This window comes from Temnothorax longispinosus, chromosome 9, assembly GCF_030848805.1.
Source record: "Temnothorax longispinosus isolate EJ_2023e chromosome 9, Tlon_JGU_v1, whole genome shotgun sequence".
Lineage (NCBI taxonomy): Eukaryota > Metazoa > Arthropoda > Insecta > Hymenoptera > Formicidae > Temnothorax > Temnothorax longispinosus.
Genome location: NC_092366.1, coordinates 3,423,507 through 3,450,210, shown reverse-complemented (window position 1 = coordinate 3,450,210; position 26,704 = coordinate 3,423,507). Strand labels below are relative to the sequence as shown.

Genomic DNA, 26,704 nt, shown 5'->3' with positions numbered 1-26,704 from the left:
GCAGAGACAATATGGATAACGAGAAAGAGAGAGAAAGAGAGAGAGAGAGAGAGAGAGAGAGAGAGAGAGAGAGAGAGAGAGAGAGAGAGAGAGAGAGAGAGAGAGAGAGAGAGAGAGGAGAGGGATTGATTGATTTGATTTTATTATGCCCGAACCTAAGCTATAGGGCAAAGATACAAAATAGTACAGACATAGAATGCAATGTAATATAAGCTAAGAAAAAAGTAGAAAAACAAGAAGGAAAAAGATAGTAAAATAAAGAAAACCTTAGTGACAATTATATTGCATCCTACTGTATAACTTAAACTAATATTTGACTAAAAAAGAAACGCAAAAGCAAGACGAAAAGCAAAGAGAGAGAGAGAGGCGAGAGAGAGAGAGAGAGAGAGAGAGAGAGAGAGAGAGAGAGAGGAGCGAAGCGGGGAGGAGATTGGCGGAAGCTGTGATCCGATGAATGCGCCTCTCTAACCGCTGCAGTGCGCCGGGTTATGCGTAGGTGCATGCAGTGAGATGCAACGATGCCCAACCATCGGCATGAAATCTTCGTAGTACGACCGCGGTATTCGATTTCTACTGGTCGCTTGTTGTTTTACGGGCACGGTAGTATTATATAAACATACACTTCTCTCTTTCTCCTTCTTTGGTGCACTTTAAGGTTTACCATAGCAACAAGCCTGCTTCAACTTCTAATTTCACGATGTTTTTCCATTATTTAATCATTTACATATATTTTTATCTTCGCTTTTACATTAGTTTTTCGATGAATAAGAGGGTTTTATTTGGTAAAAAAAAACGGTTTTACTCTTTTATAGTACTTTTATAGGAATATCGCCGAAAATTTTGTCTTGTGCTTAATTAGCGTTTTCGCTAATAAGATAAAAATAACGATTTATTTACAATAACAAAAACGTTAGTAAAGCTGTACGATAACACTAAAACATCTCTCGTATTTATTCTCGTTAAAGAAAACAAAACAGAACAAATAAAATTAATACGAATGTGCTTCAAATAACATCCGTCGAGGCATTGCAATGCAGTACACAATGATTATGCGCAAATGAGAACTATAAATCGGTGAAGAAACAGTTATCCAGTTTGCCTTTTAGATAAATATAAATCTACAGTTAAACTGTTAAAACAATTAAACACTATAAATTATTTTTATAATACCGTAAGATATATTGTTGTATTATCGTAAAATATTATTGCATACACTCTTGCTCCGAGAAAAAGACTTCCGATGTCTATATCTTTTTATTTTTTGATTAATACGATTTCTGAGACATTACACGAAATAATTTGCATTTGAAATAAACGACATTTTGGTATTGATTATATTCAATGTCTATTTAAAGAACTTTTTTGCAAAACCGCGAATTAACAGTAGCGGTCGATTTTTATAGAGTGCATAATAATGTAACTCTTTTGATAAAAATTGTTTCGTTGTCCAGAACTCCATCAGATATAAGATCGAAGTGTTATAAGTCTCATATCTCTTATTAATGTGCAGGTGTGAAGAGGCGACTGAAGTGGAGACGCATCATCAGCAAACGGCTACGACGATGGGCGTCGCTGAGGACGAGACACCGTCTTCCCTGACTTCGTCGCATCCGAATACCAACAACCCCAATCAGGAAGGTGAGTCTGCACATCTATACGTTTAGCGTTTACCGTAACCAAAACACTCTAATCGAGAGTCATAGAAACGAGTGCGTCATTCAGGTATCACGCCGACATCTTTAAATTCTCACGTTCGCGGACATCGCGTAGATGTATCGTGTCGTTATATCTTCCGGGATTAATGGGAAACTTGTCGAAGCGACCTAAACACGTGTCATTAAAATTTTCATAAAAATTTATTATCTCAATAACGTTCAGATAATATATCCAATCATTTTTTACTTACAAATTTAGATAAAATCGAGTTTTCGGCTGTCAAATTAAGTCTATAAGACTATTAATAAGTACTGAAATATTATACTTTTATACACGGAAAAAACGGCTGAGGTTTATTTTCTGAGCATTAATTTTTCTTTGAATAAAATATGCCTTTGTAACAATCATAATGTACCCTAATGTTATTGCGTTGCAAGGATAAAAGTACATCGCAATATATATATAGGATAAAATCCGCGGGCAATGTCCTGCATCAAAAAACTGATGGGATAAGGGACAAAAACACACGCTCTCGAGAACAGCTGGAGAGCAGCAACGTGACTTTCATTCTTTGCGCTTATTCTTATGCAGCACGCGAGCGCTGCACTTAAGTGCATACTGGCGCAAATCAGCCAATTCCGACACGAGATTTTTTGTTTCTTTCGCATCGTTTCATACGTCGCGTCGTACCGAAACTCACCGATGTGGAGTTAGCGCCTAACTTTAAAAAATTAAAAAAAGGGACCGGAAGTACAAGGTTTTCAAAAACGTCCAAGTATAATTTTATCAATTTTAGAGATAACGAAAAACGGCAGGAACTCACCGTTGGGATAATAATTCGTTCTTAATCTCGCCTGTACGATACGTCGCTAGGACGTGAGTTCCGAGGAGCCACGTCCGATGGAGCAAACAGTGCTAAACCAAGTGCTGTAATCACGCGTGCTCCGCGTGGCGTAACGTAACGTAACCGTAGTCCACACGGTCTCACTCTGAGCCGTCGCAACACGATTTTAATTTGAATAAAATTGATTTAAGTTTTATAAATATAAAAAAACGATTAATTTATTTTACCGATCTTTTTGATCTTTAATTACTGCTGAATTCCCACATTGTTTAGAGTTAGTATACTTTCCATCTGGCTTCGTTTCTACACGAAAAGAATTCGCTCATTAATCGCTTTAATCGTCCCGTCGCGGAAGTTCGCAACGCGACACGATGAAATCGCCGTCCACTTCTTCTCGACGGTGACCGTCGCGAAACGGTGTCTTACTTTGCCTTTCATTCCGTATTAGATTGCGATCGCGGAAGGGTAACGAGATAGACAGAGTGCCTTACCATATTCTTTTTTTCTTCCGCGTAGCACGTTCGAAACGTGTTTGGAATCATCGGATTTGGCTTTGCCTTGAAAAATGTGTTTCTCCTGTAAGAGACTTTATACGAAAAGGAAACGTGGGGAGGTCAACAATTCTGAATAAACGCGAACTTTTTAACGCTTCTCTCGTTTCTGCAAAGAACATCTTTTTTTTATATACATTTGATACGAATTTTTCATACAAAAAGTGTAAAACACTCGAAAATATATTCAGAGAATTCACAAGTTATGTTTAGCTAAAAATGTTAGTGGATTGATGTAATTAATACTTTATTTACGAGGATGATACTTAGGTACGTTGTCAATAGAAGGGTGTGTGAGTTGTGTGCCGTCAGGTTAACTTGTTCGGAAGGTATTAGGAGCCGCGATGTTAGTTTGAGGGTTTTTCCTAATTTCGTTTCCCTTCATGTTCCTAAATACTTCTTGCTTGAAAGGCTAAATGGCCTCATCTTAAAAAAATATAATGATAAGATTATTAATGTTTATTTTAAGTAAAGTTATTTTTTTTCTGAGTTTTGTTAAATTCATGTTTTTAATTTTTTATAAGTATAAAATTTTGTATTAATTCACTACAACCGACTAATTATGTTCACTTTTTAATGACTTTTAGTAAATAATATAAATAAAGTTAAAAATTAAAAAAAAACAAATCGTAATAACCTCATTTTTTTCGGAATTTAGTATGGGGACGAAATTGGGAACACTTTTTTTGGTTTCGCCCGAGGTTTCGCCAAAAGTAGATACTTTTAAAATTAATTTTTTGGGTACTAACAATTGATTATACAGGCGATTTGGTTTGGTTTCTAGGTAAAGGGATATTTAACGAAGGTAATGTCAAATTTTTGAGCTCTTACATCATTTAATCCGGTCTCCAGGTACGAAAAAGTGACTAGGGGACGAATTTTGGCCCTCTTACCTTATTGGAAAAGATTAATAACTTCTACAGAATACCGAATAGTTTCAAGATATCTCAAATAACATCAAGATATTTGTACATATTATTTTCTGATATCAATCCATCGCTAGTAAGTATTTATTTTTTCTGGGAGTTTCCTCGATTTTTCCTTCGAAATTTTCTTTGTTATAAATTATTGTTGATATTTCCGTACAAAGTATCGATTAGCGTATATAATTAATGACACGCTGATTTAGCGGAAGCATCGGTCGTTAAAATTGAATTATTAACTCGTGAATACGAATAGTTAGAAGCATCGTTGCACTTCCGAGAATTGAGAGTGGCATTGGTTCGCATCGCGGCACAACTGAACACCCGCGGCTCAGGCTCGAGTACTTGGTTCAATGGACCCGGCGCGCTGCATAATTCGCGACTTGCAAAATTACGCGTTTCTGAGAATACACGCTGCACGTACGACGTGACTCGATAAAGACGTGTTTAAAGCACGGCTCGCCATGCACGTCGTACAGAAGGGGCATTGCTAAAAGCCGCATCGGGAGGAAAGGGGTGACCGGGGAGGAGCCCGAGAAGGGAGAGCCATTTTCTTCGTTGAATAATTAAGACAGTTTGGAGAAAGCGAGGCGCGCCTCTATCCCTCTCGTCGCTCGTTCGCTGTTCATAACCGTATCGAGATTAGTCGCGTGCTCAGTGCCGCATTTCATCGCGAATTATCTCGCGTTGGCAAGACGAGAAAATTGAATCTAAGAAATGATGTATGGTCGAATGTTCGTTACGGGTAAATTAATGTCGGATTACTGAATAGCAACAAAAAAAATATGTGGTAAGGAAAAGATGAAGAAATATATAATCCGGAAATAAAATATAAGTACGGCGTGTTTTATGTCTAAATTTGCAAACGCGCTATTAATGGTACTAATGGTTTAATAAATCTCTGATCGCATATAAAAGCTTTTATCTTGCGCCTCTTGGACGTTTTTTTGAAAAACCTGTACTTTCGGTCCCTTTAAGGTACAAACGGGTATTACAAACAATGCTCTTTCGAATGGCGCATTGGCCGTTTTTTTCATTATATCTAAAATTGACGAACCTTACAGCGACGCGAATTCTCGAAATATTCGCCCGCGGTAGGAAAAATCCTCGACGGAGGATATTATCCTGAGGCTCCGTGTGGACATGCACGGCCGAGCACGGTGGCATTGCACGCATGACGTTACATCGCAGTTAGATAAATCCTATTGAAACTTGACGTGGCCGTCGGACAGGACGTTGCGGCGTTTGCGTTGCAACGACCGTATGACTGCCGTATGTGGCTACGCAACGAGACTGCAGGCACCCGACGGTAGATTCAAATTAATTACGGCAATGACATCGTGCCGCCGTGCAACATAAGGGAAGAAAGATTACGCAAGGCCGGAACTTCAATAACACACGATACGCGAGCGCAAAAAAATCTTTATTGAGAAAATGCTTCGTCCCTGTTTCTAATACAACAGAAAACTGTTAAAATCGATTTAGATGAAAAAATTTTAATCGTTTAAAGTGCTAATTTGAAAAATTTTGCAAGATTTTTATAGAAGCGTATATGCATTATGGTGTGCGTAACAATTAAGTTAGCATGGACTACTTTGGATCAATCTGAATTCAGCTTGAACCAGCTTGGACCAGTTTAGACCACTCTGAACTCAATTGCTATATTGACGATTTAATTATTAAAACATTCTACAAATAGCGATCGTGATGAATATAATAGTGATTCAAATATAAATGGGAATTTGTTTCTACGCACATATTATGTATACAACACCAGAATGTTTCACATACTACTTTTCAATATAAGTATATGATCTGTTTTTTATAAAATTAAATTAGTTTTAGGGCACGAATTAAGATATAACTGATCTCACATAAAAAAAATTAAAAAAACATTTTTAAATAATAATAATATATATAATACTTTCTGATTTTGTTCTCAAACTGATTCAATTTTTTTGGTAAAATGGTAATGATATATTAGCGAGATATAATGGAAATATACCACAAATCATAAAAGTATTACAGAATTTATCTCACCGTTCAACTTGATTTAACTAATATTTTATTTAATATTTTTATTGAGCCAATATGTCGATAGTAGATATCGAATCATTCTATGCCAACCGACGCTCATACTTTCGTTATCTTGACAGTTGAATTCATTGCGTGCCATATGGCAATGACACTTTACGCATCGCGAACTTCAAACAACGTTAAAGCACGTTGGTGGGAGAAGAGAGAAAAGATAAACAAATTAATCTTATCACTGTTTGGCATTGAACATGACTCAGTCAAATCGATTGCTATTGATTTTTCTATCAGTATAATACAGCGGTTCTATATGTGTTGGCTATTAATCATGCAGAGATTATAGAAATATGATATTTTTTATTTTATCATTCGTGAGAGAGAAATATTTTTTTTTGTCTCTTAATATAATTAAAAGGTTAAGTATATCTAACTATATAAAATGAGAAAGTACATATATCTTCATAATATTTTGAAAGAATATGTTTATCGACCTTTAAAATATTATTTACACACCAATTCTTATAAAGTTGTATTGTCAAATTCAGTTAAAAGGGTTTTATTCTACAGGGCTGCATATTTAAGACGATCGTTTCTATGTTTATTACAATCCCAAAAATCTTGAAGATTCTCACAATTGTTCATAGCAAGATGATTTTTATACCGGAAAACTCGTTACCAAGTCAGGTTGCAGGTTGATCATTAAACTTGCCTCAAAGAGATGGATGGTCCATCACGATGCATCGATCCAATCTTTGGTTCTGGTTTGATTTTATCATTTATATACGTTAGTCGTCCTTCATTTTCAAGACCGTTAGTTGAGGATATACCTATGCGATCCCGGCACCAGATGATTTGTGATGGAGATTATTGAAACACATATACCTATTGCACTTCAAAATGTTGAGTCGTTTGTTTATGCATGAGTTGCCGTAAAAAACTACTACTACTACTACTGCTACTTTTTGCATGGAAAGGATCTATTTTTAATATTCACTAAGTTTTATATTACTTTAATAATTTTTAGCAGTCTTTTTCATATCGATGCCAATATCATTAAAACTTCGAACATATTGCACGGTCATCACAGAAATCTTTCAAGTAGATTTTTCTTTTTAAGTTTATCGAAATTGATGAAAGAAAGTTTAATCTAACTTTGTTAGAAGCTTACATAAAGCTTGTGTAAATCTTGTAATTTTCACAAATTTGGACTTTACGAAGATCTGCAAGCCTGAGTCGAATACGAGTGTACAGAATCAGAGCGAGCCACTTAATTCCGATTCGTATAAGGATTAGGATTGATCTTGCTCCCGATGCAACTTGAACGATATTAAATTACATTCCACCTAAATGAACATACAGTTATCATGCGTAACATCAAAGAGGACGTTTCCTCAATTAGCCGTAGTCAACGTTCTAAAATCAGAGACGATTGTATGGAAGTTCAAGAGTCGTTCCTCTCTGCCATCTCTCGAGGCACGTGAGCCGTACACGAGGACAGCAACGTGGTGCGGACTGCTATTTACTTAGCTCTGCCCCGTGCAACAACGCGTTTCCTTTGTTCCACCTCCGTCTCTCGGCTTCATTATAGTCAATAACTCCTTTCTCGGGCCGAGAGAACGAGGCGACGTTTCTGACCTGGCACTATCATCAACGTGGCATCTCTCTCTCAACGAGTTAACGTAGAGTGGGGGGGGGGGGAACAAAAGAATACCAGTGTTGTACGGGGACCCCTCCAACTGTACTGGCAATTTACATAGTAACCGAGCCAAATCTAGGTCGAAATATGGATCCGCGAATATCGATGTCTCCGGCCTGTGCCGACCGACACGTCTGTGTGCGCGTAAATATTCCGCGGATAACGTCGCTTTCTCCTAACACTGCACTGGTGCAATATCGCTTCCGAAAATCAAAGAATGAAACTATGTTGCACTTCTCAGCTAGGGATCATGATTGATATACGATACTATAGATTCGAAAATTGTATCATTGATGATGTTGCTTGCAAAATCAATAGCAAGAAGAAATATTTTTATTAAATTTTAGATTGGATTAAGTAACAATTGCGCATAAATACTACGTAATATACAATTTTGAACAGGTAATCGTACCACCTTGTTAAAATGGAATCCTAACAAACATTATCCTTCGTATCTTTTTTTCCCAACGCTTTCTACAACGCGTTATTCTAGGCGCATTTTCTTGTGGGGTGAAGGAAAAGGGAAAAAAATGTAAATACGCGAGACAAAGGTATCGGCGACGTTTCGTACACGCGACAGAATGCATTATATAACGACCATTGTTCTCGTGACTTCCGCAGGAAGAACCGACGTACGGTAGGAGGATGCGCGCGCGTGTATAATATTTCCGCGAATATTTTTCTCCACGAGAGAAAACCGCGCGATACACATCAACAAAATAAACTTTATCGAAATTACATCGGTGTATTTTCAGGCCACGTCGCGAAAATCGATGTTTCCGAAATTCGCTCCTCGAGCGTCCAGTCCACTTACGAACAGGACTTCCATCTCGGCTCAACTCGTGTGCTCTCCCATTGTTTGCGATGAAAATTGCATACGCGCATCGTAGTAAAAACATGAATAGTAATCTCGTAATAACAGTCATAGATCGTTGATTGTAGATCATTGTATTATACAGTTCTTACATAATATTACGATAACGATGAATATTTGACGAGATAGATACGAGGATTATTTAATAACATGAGAGATAAAGAAAATTTATTATAAAACAAAAACATTGATTGCATGTGACGTGACAGTGAAATGCTCTTTCTGTTTATAATATATTTTAGCATATTATACCTACGTCATCATGCATTCCTCATAAAAAAAATATTAAAACGCATGCAATGGTATAAATATCCCCATAAATACAGATATTTGTCCAAATCTCTTGTTCAGTCTGATCTAATTGAAATTGGAGAAGGAAATGAGATAGTTTGTTTACGATTTAAAAAAGAAACTGCCACTGAAGGGATTAACGAAGCGTATTTACTTGACCTGTTCTACGGCGCGTTCGCAGAAAATAATAGCGAGCTTTACGTGCCGCCTCGTTACTGTATTGTTGTCATTGTTGCCTGTCACGATAAATCCCCATCGTGTTTACGTTATCAGAGTGGAAATCCTGTCTTAGAGCGGGATCGCTAATTTTCGTTGGGCAACTTGGGTGACGATAGAATGCCTTCGAAAATTACGCATCCGCGAGTCTTTCTCTCTCTCTCCAACTAAACCCTTAATCCTCGGTCCGTTAATCCTTTTCTCATCAGGCAGGTGTACTAAATTTCTCGTACTAAATTAACTGCTCATGCTTACGTAAAGAGTCATTCCCGGCAACGGTACTTGTCCCTGCCGCTCGAAAAATCACTCGTCCTACTCGTGAGATTAACGAGAAACAAGATGCGTATCTCACGTTGCATACATACATTTTGGTATGTATTTCTTGTGTAGGACGTTAGCATTATATATTTCAAAGCGTGATAAAAACTGGTTTGCGAGAAAAATGTAAATTCGGACATGGCGTGGAATTAAATATCCTTGTTGACTTATGCAGCTAAAGATGCATGCGTTAGGGTTTATCAGGCAACTGAAATAACTCTAACTTTCGTGTCAGCAAAACTTCATATATATATATATCGTCATTTAAAATTATCCATAATTAATATTGTCTGCCATACAAATTCTTATTATTAATTAATTATTATGCCATTATTTAAATTACTATAATAATTTTATAAATTTCTCTTAATATTTCGACTATATATAACTAATGTACAAATTTTATAAATATAAAAAATGGAGATATATGTATAACGTTTTTCACTTTCAAGCACTTGATTGTGCACTTTCATATATCATGTATCACATTACTATAACTACCATAAAGCAATTGTAAATATAATGATTATATATATTATAATTTACTGGAGAAGAGAAACGTTTAATTTTCGCGATTAAAGATACTTTTATTTGAAAAGTTGATATAATAGAATATAATTTATGTGAAAAAAAAACTTTGTATTATGTAATAAAAGTCTCTAATCAACAATAAAGAGACCTATATACGGTAAGAAAGAAAAGATCTGATGAGAGGATTTTCGTCATATTGCTCCAGGTCACGTTTTGCCTCGTAACACGGTTTAAACGCGATAGTAAGATTTACGATATCGCAAGTTGCTGAGGGCAAATCAGCCGTTTTTCGTTAGACGCGGTATTTTCACCCAGTACGCGATATGTAGAGGAGTACTGCAGTATTTTAGTCGGGTCACGTCCCTTGAACCGTTGCCAAATATGCCCCGCCTTCTCTTGTTCGCCAAGTTTTTCGCGTCCCAGTCACACGGGAGAGTATATGAAATTCTGCTTGCGGCCTTATCGTATAGGTGTCCTGGATCAGGCGTGAATTCTAATGATCGAACGCGCTCGAAGTTCTTATAAAATCCTGCACCATATGTACACAGCGAGGTACACAGCGATATACATAACGGGTGTACTTTTCTCAGTTATGTGATGACACTTTTTTGTTCGAGTCGTACGATTGTTTTTTTCCGATATTTGAACGCAAGAAATCATTTTTTATCGGTAATTAATTTTTACTACTAATTAACAATTGGAGATTCTAGTATAAAGATAATCTTGATCGGTTTTCCTTAGAATTTGAGAAAAATAATCTTGCAAAAGCAAAAAATCTCTATCTAAATGAATAAAACTTAGAACACTTAGTGTAATCAAAGAAATTAATTGGTTTTGTTAAAAGAAAAATAGATTATCTCGAGTTACTTGCATTAAAGATATTGCAATGCAAGAGATAAAAGAGATAAAAGAGTATATCAAACTTTATGATCCCTCTTAATTCATCTTCTTAATCTAGAAATTTTATGAAGATATCAAATATTTGTAAAAGCGCTTCGAATATTCCTCCGGATCAATTAGATTGTTTAAATTGAGATCCGACTATAAGAACCGACTATGAATACTGGCCTAAGACTCATGTTTACTGATGGACATTTTCTTCTTGTTTTGATGAGTACTACCTGCTCTCAAAATATGTGACTTTTTTTTAACATCCTGTATAATTAGCTTGAAAATTTGATCAAATATAATGATTCTTCTAATTATTTTACATATAAAAGTATTAAAGTAGTAAAGTTATCAAAAAATTAATACAATAAGTTTACGAGATATTTCATATTTCATATTTTGACGTAAAATATAAAATATCCATTTTTTGGTAACTGTGCCTTAACACTTTTATAGAATAATAAGATGAAGCAATTGTTGTAAAGAAAATACGTTGTTGCTTTGCAAAAAAGACATGTATTTGCATATTGGAAATTACATAGTTATCTTATATTCTAATAAATGTAATGCTAAATTTGTATTATGCGTCTTATTAAAAAAAGGTGTTAGGTAGGTATTTGTGTAGTGTAATTAATGGTATATTGCTATTAGGATTCCCTCTAAAATGTAATCACCACGAAATTAGGTACATGTTTTCGATCAGCAGTTTACTTGCTCGTTTAGATGATCTGCGCTCAGACCGTACACAGGCATTGAAAACATGACATACAAAGAGAAACTGCTTCCGGATAATTATGCCGGTAGATCGTCAGATCTCAATTTTCTCTCTTTGCAAATATTCGCACGTTACTTTCTTTCCTGCAACGTTCATGTACAATCGTTAATCCTCCCTCGCTCCCTAACGGAATCAAGATCGACGGCTTTCAGAACATTCTTAAGTCTGCACATCTCTTTTAACAACATTATCTATATCTCTCATAAAATATTGTATCCTCGAAGAAAACTGAATGTACGCACTAAAAACTCAATTTATTCCCTTCAAATAATTATCTTTTTCTCCAGTTTTTTCGCAAATATATATTCGTAATTTTTTAAATTTATATATCTTTTTTAGATAAGAAATAAAGCGAAGATATTGTCACTAAAATCCTTTATTTTTCAGCATAAAAAAATGTTTTGCTCGAAGCTTTGAAAAATCATCAATTCTAGCTCTTTTATTAAAAAAGAGAAAATGAATACATCATTTAGCCGTTAAAGTAGACTCCAATAAATTCCTGATGTGTGTTAAATTTAACGGGAAAATTGAGAGTATAGATTAAGGTTTGCTATCTAGGTTGTGTCCGATATCGGTTTTATGCATCAATTTCTGTCGCGCTTTCCGAGGTCGACGTTGCGAGTGGAACTTAACGTAACGACGTCGGCGCGCTCGTAAAAGAAACGAGGCGAGACGCGTGGCACGAGTTCTCCTCACGCTTCGAAACACGTCGCGAGGGCAAAACGTGCGCATGGCTCGGCCGTTTAATAAGATATTCAAGACGCCCCGCCATCGGCGTGATGGTGATCATTAACGCGTTTAACACGCGTATATATACGCGCGTGCGTGCGTGCACGCTCGTAGCTGTGAACGTGCGCGCTCATGCTCGAGGGATTCATCCGCGTACACGGCGGCCACTGTCCCTTAATGCATTGCATAACCATAACTCACGGAATCATCGCGGAATCGTTGCTTGGCGCCGCCTTTACGCGCGCGCCGGCGTCAATTAGTTTTATCGCTAATTACTCGACATCGTTACGCCGACCGCAGACGATCGGCATCGTGTCGATCGGTATACTATTCGAAAAGTAACAGAGAGCTGACTTTACGGGAATCAAGGTTAATCACCAATCGAATTAAATAGGTAAAAATTTGGGGGAAATGCTAAGTATAATTGTAATTTTATTTTGGGCGGCGTGAATAAGCAATAATAAGTAAAAATGGACTGATATGAATCTTACAGTTGTATAAAGAAGATGCCACCTTTGGTCGGGCTGAATCTTGGTAGCCTAATAATTATTATTTCTGTAACATGCTTATATAGGTGTAAATTCAATGAAAACACACACATACTTTTAATGGCGAACGGTCTCGGGAACGACTGTCTCGATCGGCGAATAGGCTGAGACTGATCTCGGGAGAGTCTCCTCTCGAAAAGCGCGACGACAAAACAAAACCTCGTGCCGACAATTCGAAACGTCGGCAACGGCCGCGATACTCATCCTCGCCGAACGCTTATTGTTTTTTGAAGAACAGCGTTTCTGTTACTCTAATGCTAGCTGTTACCATGCTAGATATATCACATGCTTCAGTGATCGAATTGATAAATATGCCCATCACGGAGGGAGAGAGAGGTCCAGGTTCAGATCTTACTAAAAAATATCACCCATTTGCTTCATCCCTTTATTTAAAACCAAATCTCTCAAGTTGAAATCTAGTAAACCTTTTATCAGATTTGTATGCTGCGTTTTTATTCGAAGATAATATAATTTTTAAAAAGCGATCAAATATAAAATCACGAAATACGTTTTCTCAGGCGCTTACGCGACGTATCGCGAAACAGTTAATATACATTTTGAAAGGATTTGTTCAATCATTTAAACGGTTTTTAAAATAAATTTATTGCATTAAATTGAGGTCAAAATTTTCTTCAAAAGAAATCTTCAAAAGAAATATGTAAATTGTTCGAAATGGTGTCTTGCATTGCTCATTTATTTTTGCTGTGAAGAATTGCTTTTTCTTCAAGAATCTCGATGCTTGACCAGCAGCTACATATCGAGATCTCATGTAACGAAGTTCTAGTCCTGGCGACGGTAATTGCGCGGAGAGTTCAGACGGGCGTCTTATTAAATGAAATCATTAATTAGCCGTACGGATTGTTAACCTACTTCTCGGGGCTTGCCGCGTTGAGATCGCTGTCGTTACTCTTAGTACGTTATTCCTATCCCGCGAGCCGAGCCGAGGGGCCTTATGGCCCCTATCTCAATCCTCATAACTTCTTGGCGCGTATCCACGATTCCGTTATTATTCTCTACTCTGTTTGCCGACCAATTTTCAAAATTACCGCCCGATACCCACTTTCAAGACGATCCGGAAATGAATCTTCGAACCGCTATACTTTTCCCATTAGGTTTTTATTATCGATTCTTCAGTATCACGATTGAAGTCTTTGCAAGTTTATTTCTCGATTATGTGCCCTGATTTCTACGACCTAACAATCTGGAATCTATATTGCTCTTATTATTTAACAACTGGAAATATTATTGAGAAGGAGAAAAAAAGAATAAAAATAATAAATTTTATATTCCATGTTCCAGAAAATACAGAAAAATTATGTGGTGCAAAAGTAACATTTAGAAATAATTAAAGTTAAAGACCTTAGTGAATCTTATCTCAAGATTATCTTAAACATTCGAGTTTATGTAAATGTAGCAGCCATTTAAATATACAAAAGCTTATTTGAAGCGTTCCATTATGCTGTAGTACGATAATCGAGTAATCAATACGTTGTTTTGTCGTGCGATAAGTGCTGGAGATATATTTTTTTACGAGCCATCACGATGTATGATGAGAGTTGCTCTCGTGCTCTTGCGTCACTCGCTCGATCTCGGCGCATAAATGATGATGCCATTCACCTTCGAATGGCCGAACTCGCCGCATAAATTGCATTCAATAACCACGACCGTAAACATTTGCGTTATGCCTTTGACGGAGATGTGATGCGACTACGCCGAAACCGTAGATACTTTGAGGTCCCTTTGAATATATAATCTATCATCGGAAATAGATATCGCAATGTTATGTCTTCTCAGCGTCGCGCGTCGTTGTCATTCGTAGAAACCGAGAACTTAATTTACTTAGCCGGACTAATAGAGAACTTACAATTAGTGGTTATAAGATCGCGAAATTTATCGATCGGATAAAATCATAGCACTATTGCTAATTTATGTTATTCAGTCGCGTTAATGGATGAAGATAAACTCGCGAAGTTGCGCATGGAACATCGGATCAGTAAGAAAACACTTTAACTATTATTGCCATGCCTATTGCATACTGACTTTGTTTACTCGGAGTAAAGTCGAGAAGTCTCGTTCTTTTCTTACTTGCTCGCTCGGCTCATAAAGTTTCTACAGCGAAACGCGGTTTTTTATTCATGCTAAATTGAAGTACGGTCACGCTTTAATATCATTCGTCATTCTTAGCAGTCGCTAACTTCTTTTGCTTGCAATGAGCCAATAGTAGATTTCAGGGATAAAGTCTAAGTTTCCAAGTTTCTACGGAAAAACAAACTTTCCGATTTTCTCCGTAATATTTCAATGCTAATCATCATTTCTAATAATACCTATTTTGTTTACGTGAATTATAATACAGATAATTATAATGTTTTCTATAACAAACTGAATCTTAATCTTATTAATTTTATTGATGAATTTTAATTAATCATATTTATCCTATCGTATATTATCATATTATCGTATAATGTTACATATACTGTTTTTCTGAAACATGTTTACAAACTGACGGCGCGAGTTCGATTAATTAACATATTGCACAGTATTACTATATGTACTGAACTTGCAACATAATCGTATCTGCGCGTGTTTTTAGTATATACTATCGCGAAATCTCGTGCCTGATATATGTCAACAGAGTGTAGCGCATATCTTCAATTTTATCGTAAACTTTACTGTAACTGAACTGAAGCATTCACGAAATGCTATAGTTTAGTAGTTATTTTTACTGCAATGTTCTAAACACGTATACATATATACAATACATATCGTATGTGTGTGCAACGTACCTGGCCTTGGTAACAGCGCGTTTTACGTAATCGGCAGTTAATTTCATTTTCCATTTGAAAGTCGTTAAACTCGCGTTTTTCTTTTCAAACACACTCGCTTGCCACTCGCACAATTCACGTAGTCAACGGCAAACAATTCGCGCGTGTACAATGCGCATTATTAACACATTGTGTTCGCACGCATCGTGTGGACACATCCTTTCGCCGGTCGAGACAACCAGCAGCATGAGCCACATCCTGTTCCGATTGGCGTGTATGCACACTGTCTCTGTTATCTCGTGTATGCCCAGAAAGAAATTCGTGTCTCGCGGATAAGACCTTCTCGGAAAGCGCACGAGAGCGGAGCAGAGCAGAGCGGCGCGAGCACGAGCCTTGGATTCTCATTCCTTATATTCACCCTCTGGCCTTTTTAACATGGCCTTTTGCATGTTTTAATATGCGTGTTTTATTTATGTGTATGTATATATATATAATACAAGCCCGGGCTTAACAACACCGCGGAAAAATATCGGTTTTTTATCGCGGAGACTTTTATGTGACAATAATTCGATGGCCTGCCGCGAACGTTAGGCGAGGCTACGCGTGGTAATTCGCTCGAATAATTCGCGAATGTAAAGCGGTGGCTTGCAGAAAGTAAGTAGCTGTTTTACGATTCGCCGAATAAAAAGGTTTACGCATTTTAGAAAGAAAAACATATCATGCATTACGAGTATACAACGATTTTACGATTGAAAGGCGAAGAACAAATGTATTTAAACTATTATTAGATTTTATGGTGCGAGAAATAAGCGTAAGACATATGTAAGTATCCGTGGCATTAGCGAAGGAATAAGCACATAATGGATAGAGGTAAATAATGATTTCGTGATATGAAACGATAAAAAAGTTCAATGTATATATCTTGACGAACGTAATTAAAATTTTTTAATGTTCTAATATTTAAAAAGGGGTTAAAATTAAAGCAGTTAAGAAATTTAGAGATATTTAAAAATATTGTGGAAAATTAAAATTAAATATCAAGGAAAAAAATAGAAATGGTATATATATTCTCGAATACTTACAGGAATCTAACTAAAAGTACTATTGCTTTTCAAAAGCACAGTTGCAAATGATTTACTTATAGATAATCAACTAAATTTATATTAATATTTAACATTAGATAGGAGCGCATTATGGTAATATTATCATATTAATATAACCTAGTTGAGCAGTTACGGTATCCTTCAGCATTTTAACGGTTAGATTATGCCAATGACATTAATTTTATATGAAACAAAATTTGCATTCTGCAAGTTGCTCGAATATTTTCCTCAACTAACATCTGCTGGCATCTCTTTCTGATTCGATCGTATTTGGCAAAAGATATCTAATATCTGTTATACTCTTCAGGGTGGTAATTTTTTAAAGTCTATAATAAGATTTTTATATATATTCAAGCGTTTCTAATTAAAATTCTATCGAAATCCACTTAAAATTTTAAACGAAAAGAAAAATTTTATTCTGCTTCTCCAAAACTAAATTTATTGAGAATTCTCTTTCTCTTTTTATCTGAAACTTTAGACTCCAAATTTATGACTCTAGAATTAGCCTGGCGCATGGCGCCTTGATTTTTTTTTACTAAGAATATATTTGCATTGCATTCAGGGTCTCGAATATATGTATTTAAAATATCGTCCGGTGGTTTCGGGATATCTCGCTTATCACGGAGATGTAACGCGTTTGTTTTATGCTCACACCTCAACTTGAGATAACGCGTCGTATAAACCGAGGTCATTGTCTACACGTGGTGCGGAAGAGTCGCTCTGCTGTTATAAATCTCCGACTTCGTTTACCCAGACGCGGCGGATGCCGCGCCGCGCGAAAAAAAATACCGGGTGCATCGTCCCCGTTGCGACCTCTTGGCATAATTCGCCGGCACAACGAAGGTTTTCATCGGTTTTCCAGCAGCTCTGATGTCACGACGGTATCCGATGCATCGGAAATCGATCGCAAATAATTAAGCCTTGACAGCCGCTTCGGTCGATTTCTGTTTCCTAACGACTAACCCATCAGGATGCCGATAATAGGTGAAGATAGGTCGGTGACGGTGCCCTCGAGACCGTTCTGATTACACCATTACCTACTTGCGCTATTACTAATCGTCTGGTTGGCACATGTATGTGTGCGTATGCGTGAATACATGTACGCGTAATCGGTTTATCATAATTAACATCTCATGGAAGCCGAGCGAACGAACGGAAAATTTCCGAGCTAATGGCTGTGAAATTTGTTCTAATCATCGCAATTTGGGAAATTGTGCGTTCCTGGTATCGAACTTTCAGCAAGCTTCGGCTGCACTGTACATATCTTTCAATTTGTTATAACGTTTCTTACTTTTTCGTTTTTCGATAGGTTTATGATTCGTTCAATTTCTTATTTAGCGATTTTCGAGCTGGAGAAATCTTTCGGAAGATCACTCACTCTCTCCTTGCAGGATTTAAAAATAAGAACGAATTTAAATCTTCCAGATTTCAAAATTTATTCTTACAAGAAATTAGTTCGTTAGACTGTTTGGATCATATTTGACTACGATTAAATTTATTATAACTCTAATTTATATTAATTAGATGACGCATATTTTATTATAATGATATCGATTATAATGACATTCTAATTATTATAAAATTGGTAATTTTAAGGAAATTATTTCGCCGTCGTCTGTCTCTATTAATCTATTCATTATTATTATTATTATATTCAAATATTTGAATTTAGGTTGTTAGGTAGTTATTAGGAAATAATTGAATTATGGATTGCATATGAGTTACCAAAAGTCAAATGGTCAAGATTAACACAGTAGATACTTAATTTTTATGCATCAGTTTATAAAACTGAAAACTCGGATGATTCCTTTATAGAATATATTGTTTAATGCTATTCTGTTATCCAGTAAAAAAATTACATAAATAATAATAATTTTCTTAGAGAAATCTGGTTTCAACTAAACTGAAACTAAAATATACATGTGATCTATAAAGAAACTTTTTAACATTTTAATATACCTATATAAAAATTGGCTTATAATTAAGAAGTCCAATTTCTGTAGTTTTAAAAAGAGTTCACGTGTTGATCTGAGAACCTAAATGGCATTTCTCCTCGTTCCACTTCTGATTCCCATGAAACATTCGCTTGTAATGGGACTCTTTGTAACCGTAGTTCGTATGCATTTGCGGTAACGTGAGGTTCAACGTGTCGCTTACGCGTGTGCGTTCGTATCCGAAACCCCCGCAAGCACGTCTTGTCTGCAGAAACGACGGACGTTAAACGCCACCACACGCGGGCGTGAAGTCTCGCTGCGTTCGCGCTCGCGCGCGGACACGCTTTCTGTTTTTACTTCGCCTTTGGAACGGGCTCTGTTACGCCGCTCGGCCGAATAATAATTGCCTCGACTTTCCATTTTCAACGAGAATGCGACGTTCACCCGTTTGTCAATAGTACAGGAAAGAAGAAATTACCAGGGAAGCGCCCTCGAGAGTTCCTCTCGCTTTGCTCTTCCTTATTCTTCTCCTTTTTTATTACGCATTTATGCACAAGGTACATACAACGTTTTTACATTTATAGGTTCATTTATTTAAATATTTTATATTCTCGGCAACTTATTTGTTTAAACTGTCAAATTTTATCTACTTTCGTTGTATCCGTCACCGGAGTCTAGCATTCCATCATAATACTCGCCATTTTTCTTCATATTATTAATTCACGTGGATTTAATACGCTTCAACTTTGCAAGCAATTCTGAAAGCTTTGTTCCAGAGCCTACAATAGATTCCTATTCCATTTTACTCTATTATCTTCCCGCCTATCTCCTGTTCCTCCCTTTCGCGTTCCGCGCGCGTCGTTCCCTTGTTTTCCCTCGTACACCAGTTAGCAACCAGCCATACGCCGCCCGAGCGATCACTTATCGATCGTACATGTCGAATCGCTGTTTAAACTTATCAGCGAATCAATTGACCGGTTCTGAGAACGCGGACGTAACCGAGGCGCGTGAACGTCACGCTCCTAGAGCGCCGATAAATTGGAGCCTCGCAGCAAATATCGAGGATACAATAAAGGTCGATAACGCCGGCTCGTTGAATATGAATCGCATTTCGATCTCGGCGAACCGAGGAGAAAACCGTTCGCGCTATCGCGTCGCGTTTCATCCGCGTGAGTCGGTTATTCGCGTGAAGATAAAGGCGAAGAGTCGAGAAGAGTCAACGCGCCGGAACCGAGAGCGTTAGGGGTTCTAACTCGATATACGCTTAGAAACGAGAGAAAAGAGATTGTCCAGCCGCTAAATATATTTTCGTCATTCGATTATATCGCGGGCTCTCTCGCGGCGCGGTCTCGCGGGGTGCGCGACGGGGCTCGAGGGAGGCTTAGAAACTTTCAAACATGGCGCGACGAGAGACCGCATGATTGCGGCGCGCAGGTAAAACCACCTCGGTGCATCGTGCAAGGTGGGGGGATGCAACCGAGTCGTGCATACACACACACATATACGCGCGAGAGAGCAACTCTCTGTCAGTCACGGTGCGCCAGCGTCGGTGGGGCCCGATCTCTCGGTCCCTCCTCCTCAGCCGTCATGTATTCACGTACACGTGCGTGTGCTTGCGTTGCACCGCCTACGCCTCTTTCGCGTCGCACACAATACCACGCGATACCCAATGTGAGGCAGACACACGTCTCAAATAGCGTCGCATCGTCTCGCCAGTCCACCGTCGTCGCGCATCTTTTCCCGTCGGGGGTATTGGCTGCAAAATTTTGTAAATAAATGAACAAATAGATAAGAGAAGAGATAAGAGCTGGCGCTCTCGTTTTTTAAATTCATTATTAACACTTGTATTCCTGCGTTGTTTTTATTTCTCTTGGCGTTTCATTCGGTTACCACGTTTCCGAAAAAGTTTCTACGAGAGTCGAAAAGGGTCCGTCGGTCCGTGGGCGACGAACCTGCCGACCTGACGACCCGGCGCGGCGAGTCCAACAGACGCGTACGGCATCGTGTAGTGTGCGGTAGAGGGAAGTATCAAGTATGCTTGTTTGTGTATATGCGCCACACGTGTGTTCACGAGAGACCGGTCTAGTCACGGATAGGAAAAGAGATGAAGATACAGGCCTACAGGCGGGCAGAGCAGGAGGATAGGAAGAAGCACAGTAAGATAAAGAGACGATTAAGCCTGTTTCACGCTTCACCTTTCGAAACCGGCAATAAAATTCACAGAAATCATAATTCAAAATTAACGTCTACTCGAGTAAATCTCGGTTAGCGATTCATCATCACTGTTTCTGTAGCGCCGCTGGCAATACGCACGAAGAGAAAAATAGGAAGATGATTTACATTCATATACGATTTCTGCTTCCATTCCGAGAGCGAGATTTCTCCTTTTTTCGTATTTCAAATGCACCACGCAATCACAGGCGAAGATTCTTGACCTGTTTTCGATATTCGTATGTATACGATTCTGTTTTCGGCATTCGTATGTGAAATTTGTCCGCCTACGACTAACCGGCTCCAATTTTGAATCGAGTTTCCCATTCTCAATACGCGCGACGTAATACGGCCTTTACGCAGCTCCGCGCGAGATGCTAGGGTAAAGGGGGTGACGGCGGCGAGCGGGCTGTGTGTTGCGGTCGCGCAGGTAGTGGTGAGCAGTGACGGTGGTTGTGTGGTAAGTTATGTTCGCGCGCGCGGGTGTGCGTGTCCCGGGTCCCGGAGCGGGGAAGCGCGCAAGAAAGTCGGTGGGGGGAATTAGCGGCAGTCTTCTACGAGCAACGCGCGAGCCGCGCCGCGGCGAACGAGGTGGTGGAAGAGAGGCACGGCGAGGTGGGTACGTTAGCGGCATGCGGAGTCTATCGCGAGCCCCCGAAGGAGCGAACCCGAGTCGAGTCGAGTCGAGCGAGCGAGCGAGCGAGCGATTCCGGTCTCTTCGTGGTCGAGATCGCCCGCGTCCTCGTCGTGTACGTGCGGGTGGACGCGCGCGCGCGCGCGCGTGTGTGAGCCCCGAGTGGAATACGAGACCGAGAAAACGTGTCCTTCGCGAGAGTTGCGCAACCGGCGCTCCCGTGCCCTTCCAAGATGGGTTAAACGTGGTTTTCCGCGAGTGTGATTTTTGATCTCGCCTATTCAGTGACGTGAATACGATCGCAGACGTGCACAGTGAAATTCCACGACGAATTGTTCGTCCTTCGCAAGAGAGAGAGAGAGAAAGATCGGTAACCGCCGTTGTCCGAAGTCGTCGGCATTCCGGAGTCGTCTGCTCGCGTTCAGGGCGAATGAACTGCGCACGGTGATGATAGTTCTCCGCAGCGCGGCGATGCGCGAGTAATGAGGGAGCTGCGTGATCGACCGAGCACGACCGGCGGTGATCGAAAGAAAGAAAGAGAGAGAGAGAGGGGGGGAGAGAAAGAAAGAGAAATTATATATATCTAACCTCGACCTCTAAGTGTCGGGTTGTTGTGTGGTAGCGTGCGGGGCACAACGACGTCGTGATCACGCCACGCTGTTATAGACGGATGTTCGACGGTGCGGGACGTGTCGCGGTAACGAGGGCCCTCGTGATGTACGGCGTTTAGTATTACTTTGTAAGGCTGCAACCCCCCTGGAAACGGAGTACCTTGTAACGTACCAAATAGCAAAACCTATTAACCGAACGTGCAATAATCTCTTCTCGATTTCGCTTAACGGAGTCTATGTTCTAAGGAAGAGCTTAATCTCGCGATAGGAAGATCCTGGATTAATTGGAGAACCATCGGGGACTTCGCGGAACCGTTCGTAAGCTGTGCCTCGCAGGCTCAACAAGTGGACCGTCGTCGTCTCGTAGTCGATTCCGCTAAAACCGCTTTTCCCAGATTATCAGGAAACGGAATCTTAGACGTCACCGCGATCGAGATCCGCAGGTCTAAGTTCCGGCATTACGCGCTCTTCCGAGCTCGGAGTACCGATCGATTTCGGAGCACCGCGGGGTTGCGTTAAACACGCAACAAGTTGAGGAGGAGCACGTGGCGAGAGCAGCGCGTTCGAATCAATTAAAGTGTTTGTCCTTACGTAAGAGCATCACCCGGTGACGCGCGCATCAGCGCGATAACATTTGCTCGTCGCCGATAAGGGCTTCGAGATTTCGCGACGAGCAGACAATAAGTCGCGAGAGAGCGGTCAGTCGATAAACAGCGGCTCAACGCGACGCAAGTGTATCTCTCCGCGAGAATTCCGAAAAGCTTGACGCTTCGAATTCGCGTTTTTAATCGCGCTCCGAACGCCAGTTCCGTAAATCGCGATATCGAACTCGCAGGCCCGAGTTTCGCAGGTTCGAGAGAATTTCCGATCTCTATATATCCTTCGAAGTTCGCAGCATCGCGACAGTGTGCGATGTAGATAACGTTATTCGATCGAGGTATCGACGCGAGAGTATTCTTAAAGGAGTCTTTGTCGAGGGGGCAGAAAGCGGAGGTACTCCGGAAATTCCTCTCCCCCTCCGGAAGAGAGGGCTCAATTACTAGTGCGGCAGGGCTGCAAGCGACTTTGAATGACCTTCGTATTCTGCGGCTTCGTCTTCGACTCGTCCGACGAGAAGACGAGACAAATGCCGGTCGCTTCGGAGGACTGGGTGCCCCACCCGGGCGCCAAGATAACCAGTTCCATCACCACCGTCAAGGGTGCCACCATACAGAGCACGACGACGGCCTGGATGTCGCCCTACAGCAGGACGGCACCGCCGGATCGCGGTGGGTCCAACAATAATAACAACAATAACAACAACAACGGCGTGGTTATTTTGGATGGCTGCAGACCACCGGCGGCCACGACGGCCAGGAGATTCTTCAGGTGGTTTAGCAGATTAGGGCAACCGCCGATAGGCAAGACAGGTAAAGGGACTTGACATTATATGGAGAAGATATACACTCGCGACTATACTCCTTTTTTGTAAAAGCTACTTAAAGCATTCTTTTTCTATAGCACCGATGAAAATTTCTGGGCACAAAATAAAATATCCAAATATCGGAATATAAAAATAGAGTTGCCATTCGTCACAAATTTTCTATATTTAATTCTTTAATCTTAAGTGGTTTTGCAATGATATATGAAACTCGTTTGTGATCGATCTTTTTTGACGATCGATACTGATCGATACTTAACTCGTAATTTTATTGCGATGTTAACTTTATCTTTAGTTGTTTAAAAACAAAGATATGAAATAAAAATGAAATTAATAAACTTTGAGGTCCAAAAAAGTGTGTTATTATATGCGTAAAAACAAATTAGTCGAATTCAATAATTTCGTTTAAATATCATCACGACAATGAAAGTTACATCTATTTAGTTTTCGATATCCCGGTTTTTAGGTCTTTTTCTGTCTTTAGAAACACACTTGTATTTTTACCGGTAAAAATCATAATTTAAGAAATGTACAAGAATTTGGGAGGGTACAATATTAATTCTGTCTATTTATTTCTCTATTTAATTTTCCTGTACGATGAGTGCAGGATTGCCAGTGCAATTAATAACTTACAACACACGTTATCTTTGACATTATCTGCGGAAACTGTTAAATGTGACGTATACCGTAATCGACGATGGCATCGTGGTTAGATAAGATTCGTGGCAAACCGGTGGAGCAACTCGCGGCTCTCGCGCGATTGTCTCAATTCGCGTAGATCGAGCCCAATCGCCCTATCTCCTTCTCGTTCTCTTTCCCATTCACGCGTTACTGTTAGTTATCGCAGGTGCATCACATACGCATGTGCGCGGTAGTTGCCGTTAATAAAAAGAACGTGTTCGTGCGAGGTGAATACGCGCTCGTAGTAGTAATGGGTAATTGAGGAGAAGCGCGCGTATACGCATTTATATGTATGTATACCTGTGCGGTGCGTTAACGGTTCTTCTCTTACACGGATTTCTGCTTTTCATAATACGTGCGCGCGGCCGCTGACGTTGTCCCGTCCATATAGCGTCGAACAAAGAAACCGGCAGATCTAAAACTAGTGACAAATGAGCACTTCGGTTGAACAGGTTTCACGTAGCGCGATGTACCAGATGTTTGAATCTTACAAATCTATACCGAGGTTTGATAGATCCTACGTGCATATTTTTTCATCTTATTATAAATTATACAGTTGTACGACATGAATCATCTTGGTGCCTTCTCCTAAAAATTCATTATTATTTATTGCTGAGATACGTTATTTTTAATCTTTAATTAAAAACATTACTAATTAAATTAGTATCTATTTTTATCGAGACATATATTTCGCGTATTTTTCTTGTATTTTGCGAAATAGAAAATTCATTAATTCATTCATTCAGACAATAGAAAATTAACATAGATGAAAATTCAGATTTCTTGTTTTCTCTCTTACAATTAGTTATATCTTACATGTTAGATTCTGTATGTGTCCAAACATTTATGTTCACCGTTTTAACTTCGGTCCTGAGAAATCGCATTGGGTAGCGTAATTCTCGTGAAATCTAAATCGAATGTCTAACGGCGCATTAACAAGCGTTTCGCGTTTATATGGCTCGTGGGGAATAATAATTGATATCGTATATCTAACGCGCCGCGCGTTATTCAGAAGTTCCGCCGGGCGGCAAAAGAAATCGCCTAATTAAATTTTATCGACAAAGCGTAAAATTATATGAGGACTCTACAACCAACGGAGGCATTAAAATTCGCACAAAGCCGTTGCTTCCTCGGGTGGAACTGAGTACACGTATAGCACACGTGCCACATTCGAGGCCCGGCATTGATTTTACCGCGCGCTTCGTTGAGCACCTGCGAAAATTAGGGTCGAACCTACAATTACAAATAATTGTCGATATTCAGAAGACAAAAAAAGCTTTGCAAAATCTACGTTTTTTTTATTTTGAAATAAAAATCGCCTTCTAATTTCGAAGTTTTCTCTTCTCTTTTAACATGTTTGTTTAACTCATCCATTTATATATAACTATTATATTAATATATAATATTTTTAGTGCATTTATTTTGTTCCCAATAATTCTGTCTTGAAAGTGAGTTATTTTAAAAGCCTGTTAGCAAATAGATCGTTGAATTAACTTTCACGGCTACTTGAACAGCAAAAATTTCCCTGCAATTAATTTAACCCTTGGATTTTGTCTTTTGATATAAAACTGCCTTCGCAAATTGGCGGTTGGAAATCGCCGTTCCGGGCTGATGTTCTCGCTCTAGCGCGTATTTCATGGCTCAAGTGGGTCGTACACGTGACGAAATACAAATCGTGCGATTGCGAGCAGTATTCGATAAGTCAGCCCACACGTGTTGAGTTGTGTATATTACAACCGGGAGAACAAGCGATTTCGAATGTCGCAATAACAAAACAGGGTCGATAAACCCAACTACCAAAACGCAACAGGAATTTCTTTATTTGGGGAGTGACACTTTCTCTCCATTAGATAACAGTCTGTTAAGCACCGCATTATATGTATACATATATTGCAAGAAGGAAAAGCTATAAATTTATTTAAAATAAAATAGATATTTGTCAATGTAGATTGATGTTAATCAAACATTAAATTTATTTTAGTCAATCACTGCATCGCTAATATAAAAGTAATAAATTAATAATTACGTCGCTATAAAATTCTATTAAAAAGTACGCGATCTTTAAAAGAATTCATAAGTTACAAATCTTGTGAAATGCAAAGAGAAACGTTAGAACTTAAGCTTGATATAAAGAGCGCGATATAATCGTGTAATGGCAAATTTTGGCGTGTATGTCTTAAACAAAGTGTAAATCTAATTTTCTATAATACACTTTAATGTGTGCAAAATATAATATCAAACTCTCTCTTTTATCTCTTATAATAACCCGAGTGTAATTTCTTACGCCACTGTATTCCCGAGATTGGTATTTTCTCGCGACGTGAACGCAACGCAGAGCGCGATAACTGGGCCGGAAAGAGGATGAACTGTGAACTCGATAAATAAACATTAAACTTGACGGTAAAAGGTAAAACCAGGTCGCCGCCGGCATTCGCAATAATAATCGACATTCTGTATACTTTTCGCGTGAAAAG

At 39.0% G+C, this 26,704-nt stretch overlaps 1 protein-coding gene across 2 annotated transcripts in view; it reads left to right on the top strand.

Moving 5' to 3' along the window:
- The window catches only part of Trc (Serine/threonine-protein kinase tricornered), a 126,708-nt gene that overhangs the window by 6,896 nt on the left and 93,108 nt on the right, over positions 1 to 26,704 (top strand). Inside the window, exon 2 of one of the 2 annotated variants that reach the window (XM_071787344.1) lies at positions 1,511 to 1,638. In XM_071787344.1, coding sequence (XP_071643445.1) covers positions 1,511 to 1,638 — 128 coding nt within the window. Of the gene's footprint in view, positions 1 to 1,510; positions 1,639 to 21,518; positions 23,539 to 26,704 lie in introns of those variants that run through there. The other variant, XM_071787342.1, reaches the window with a different exon arrangement.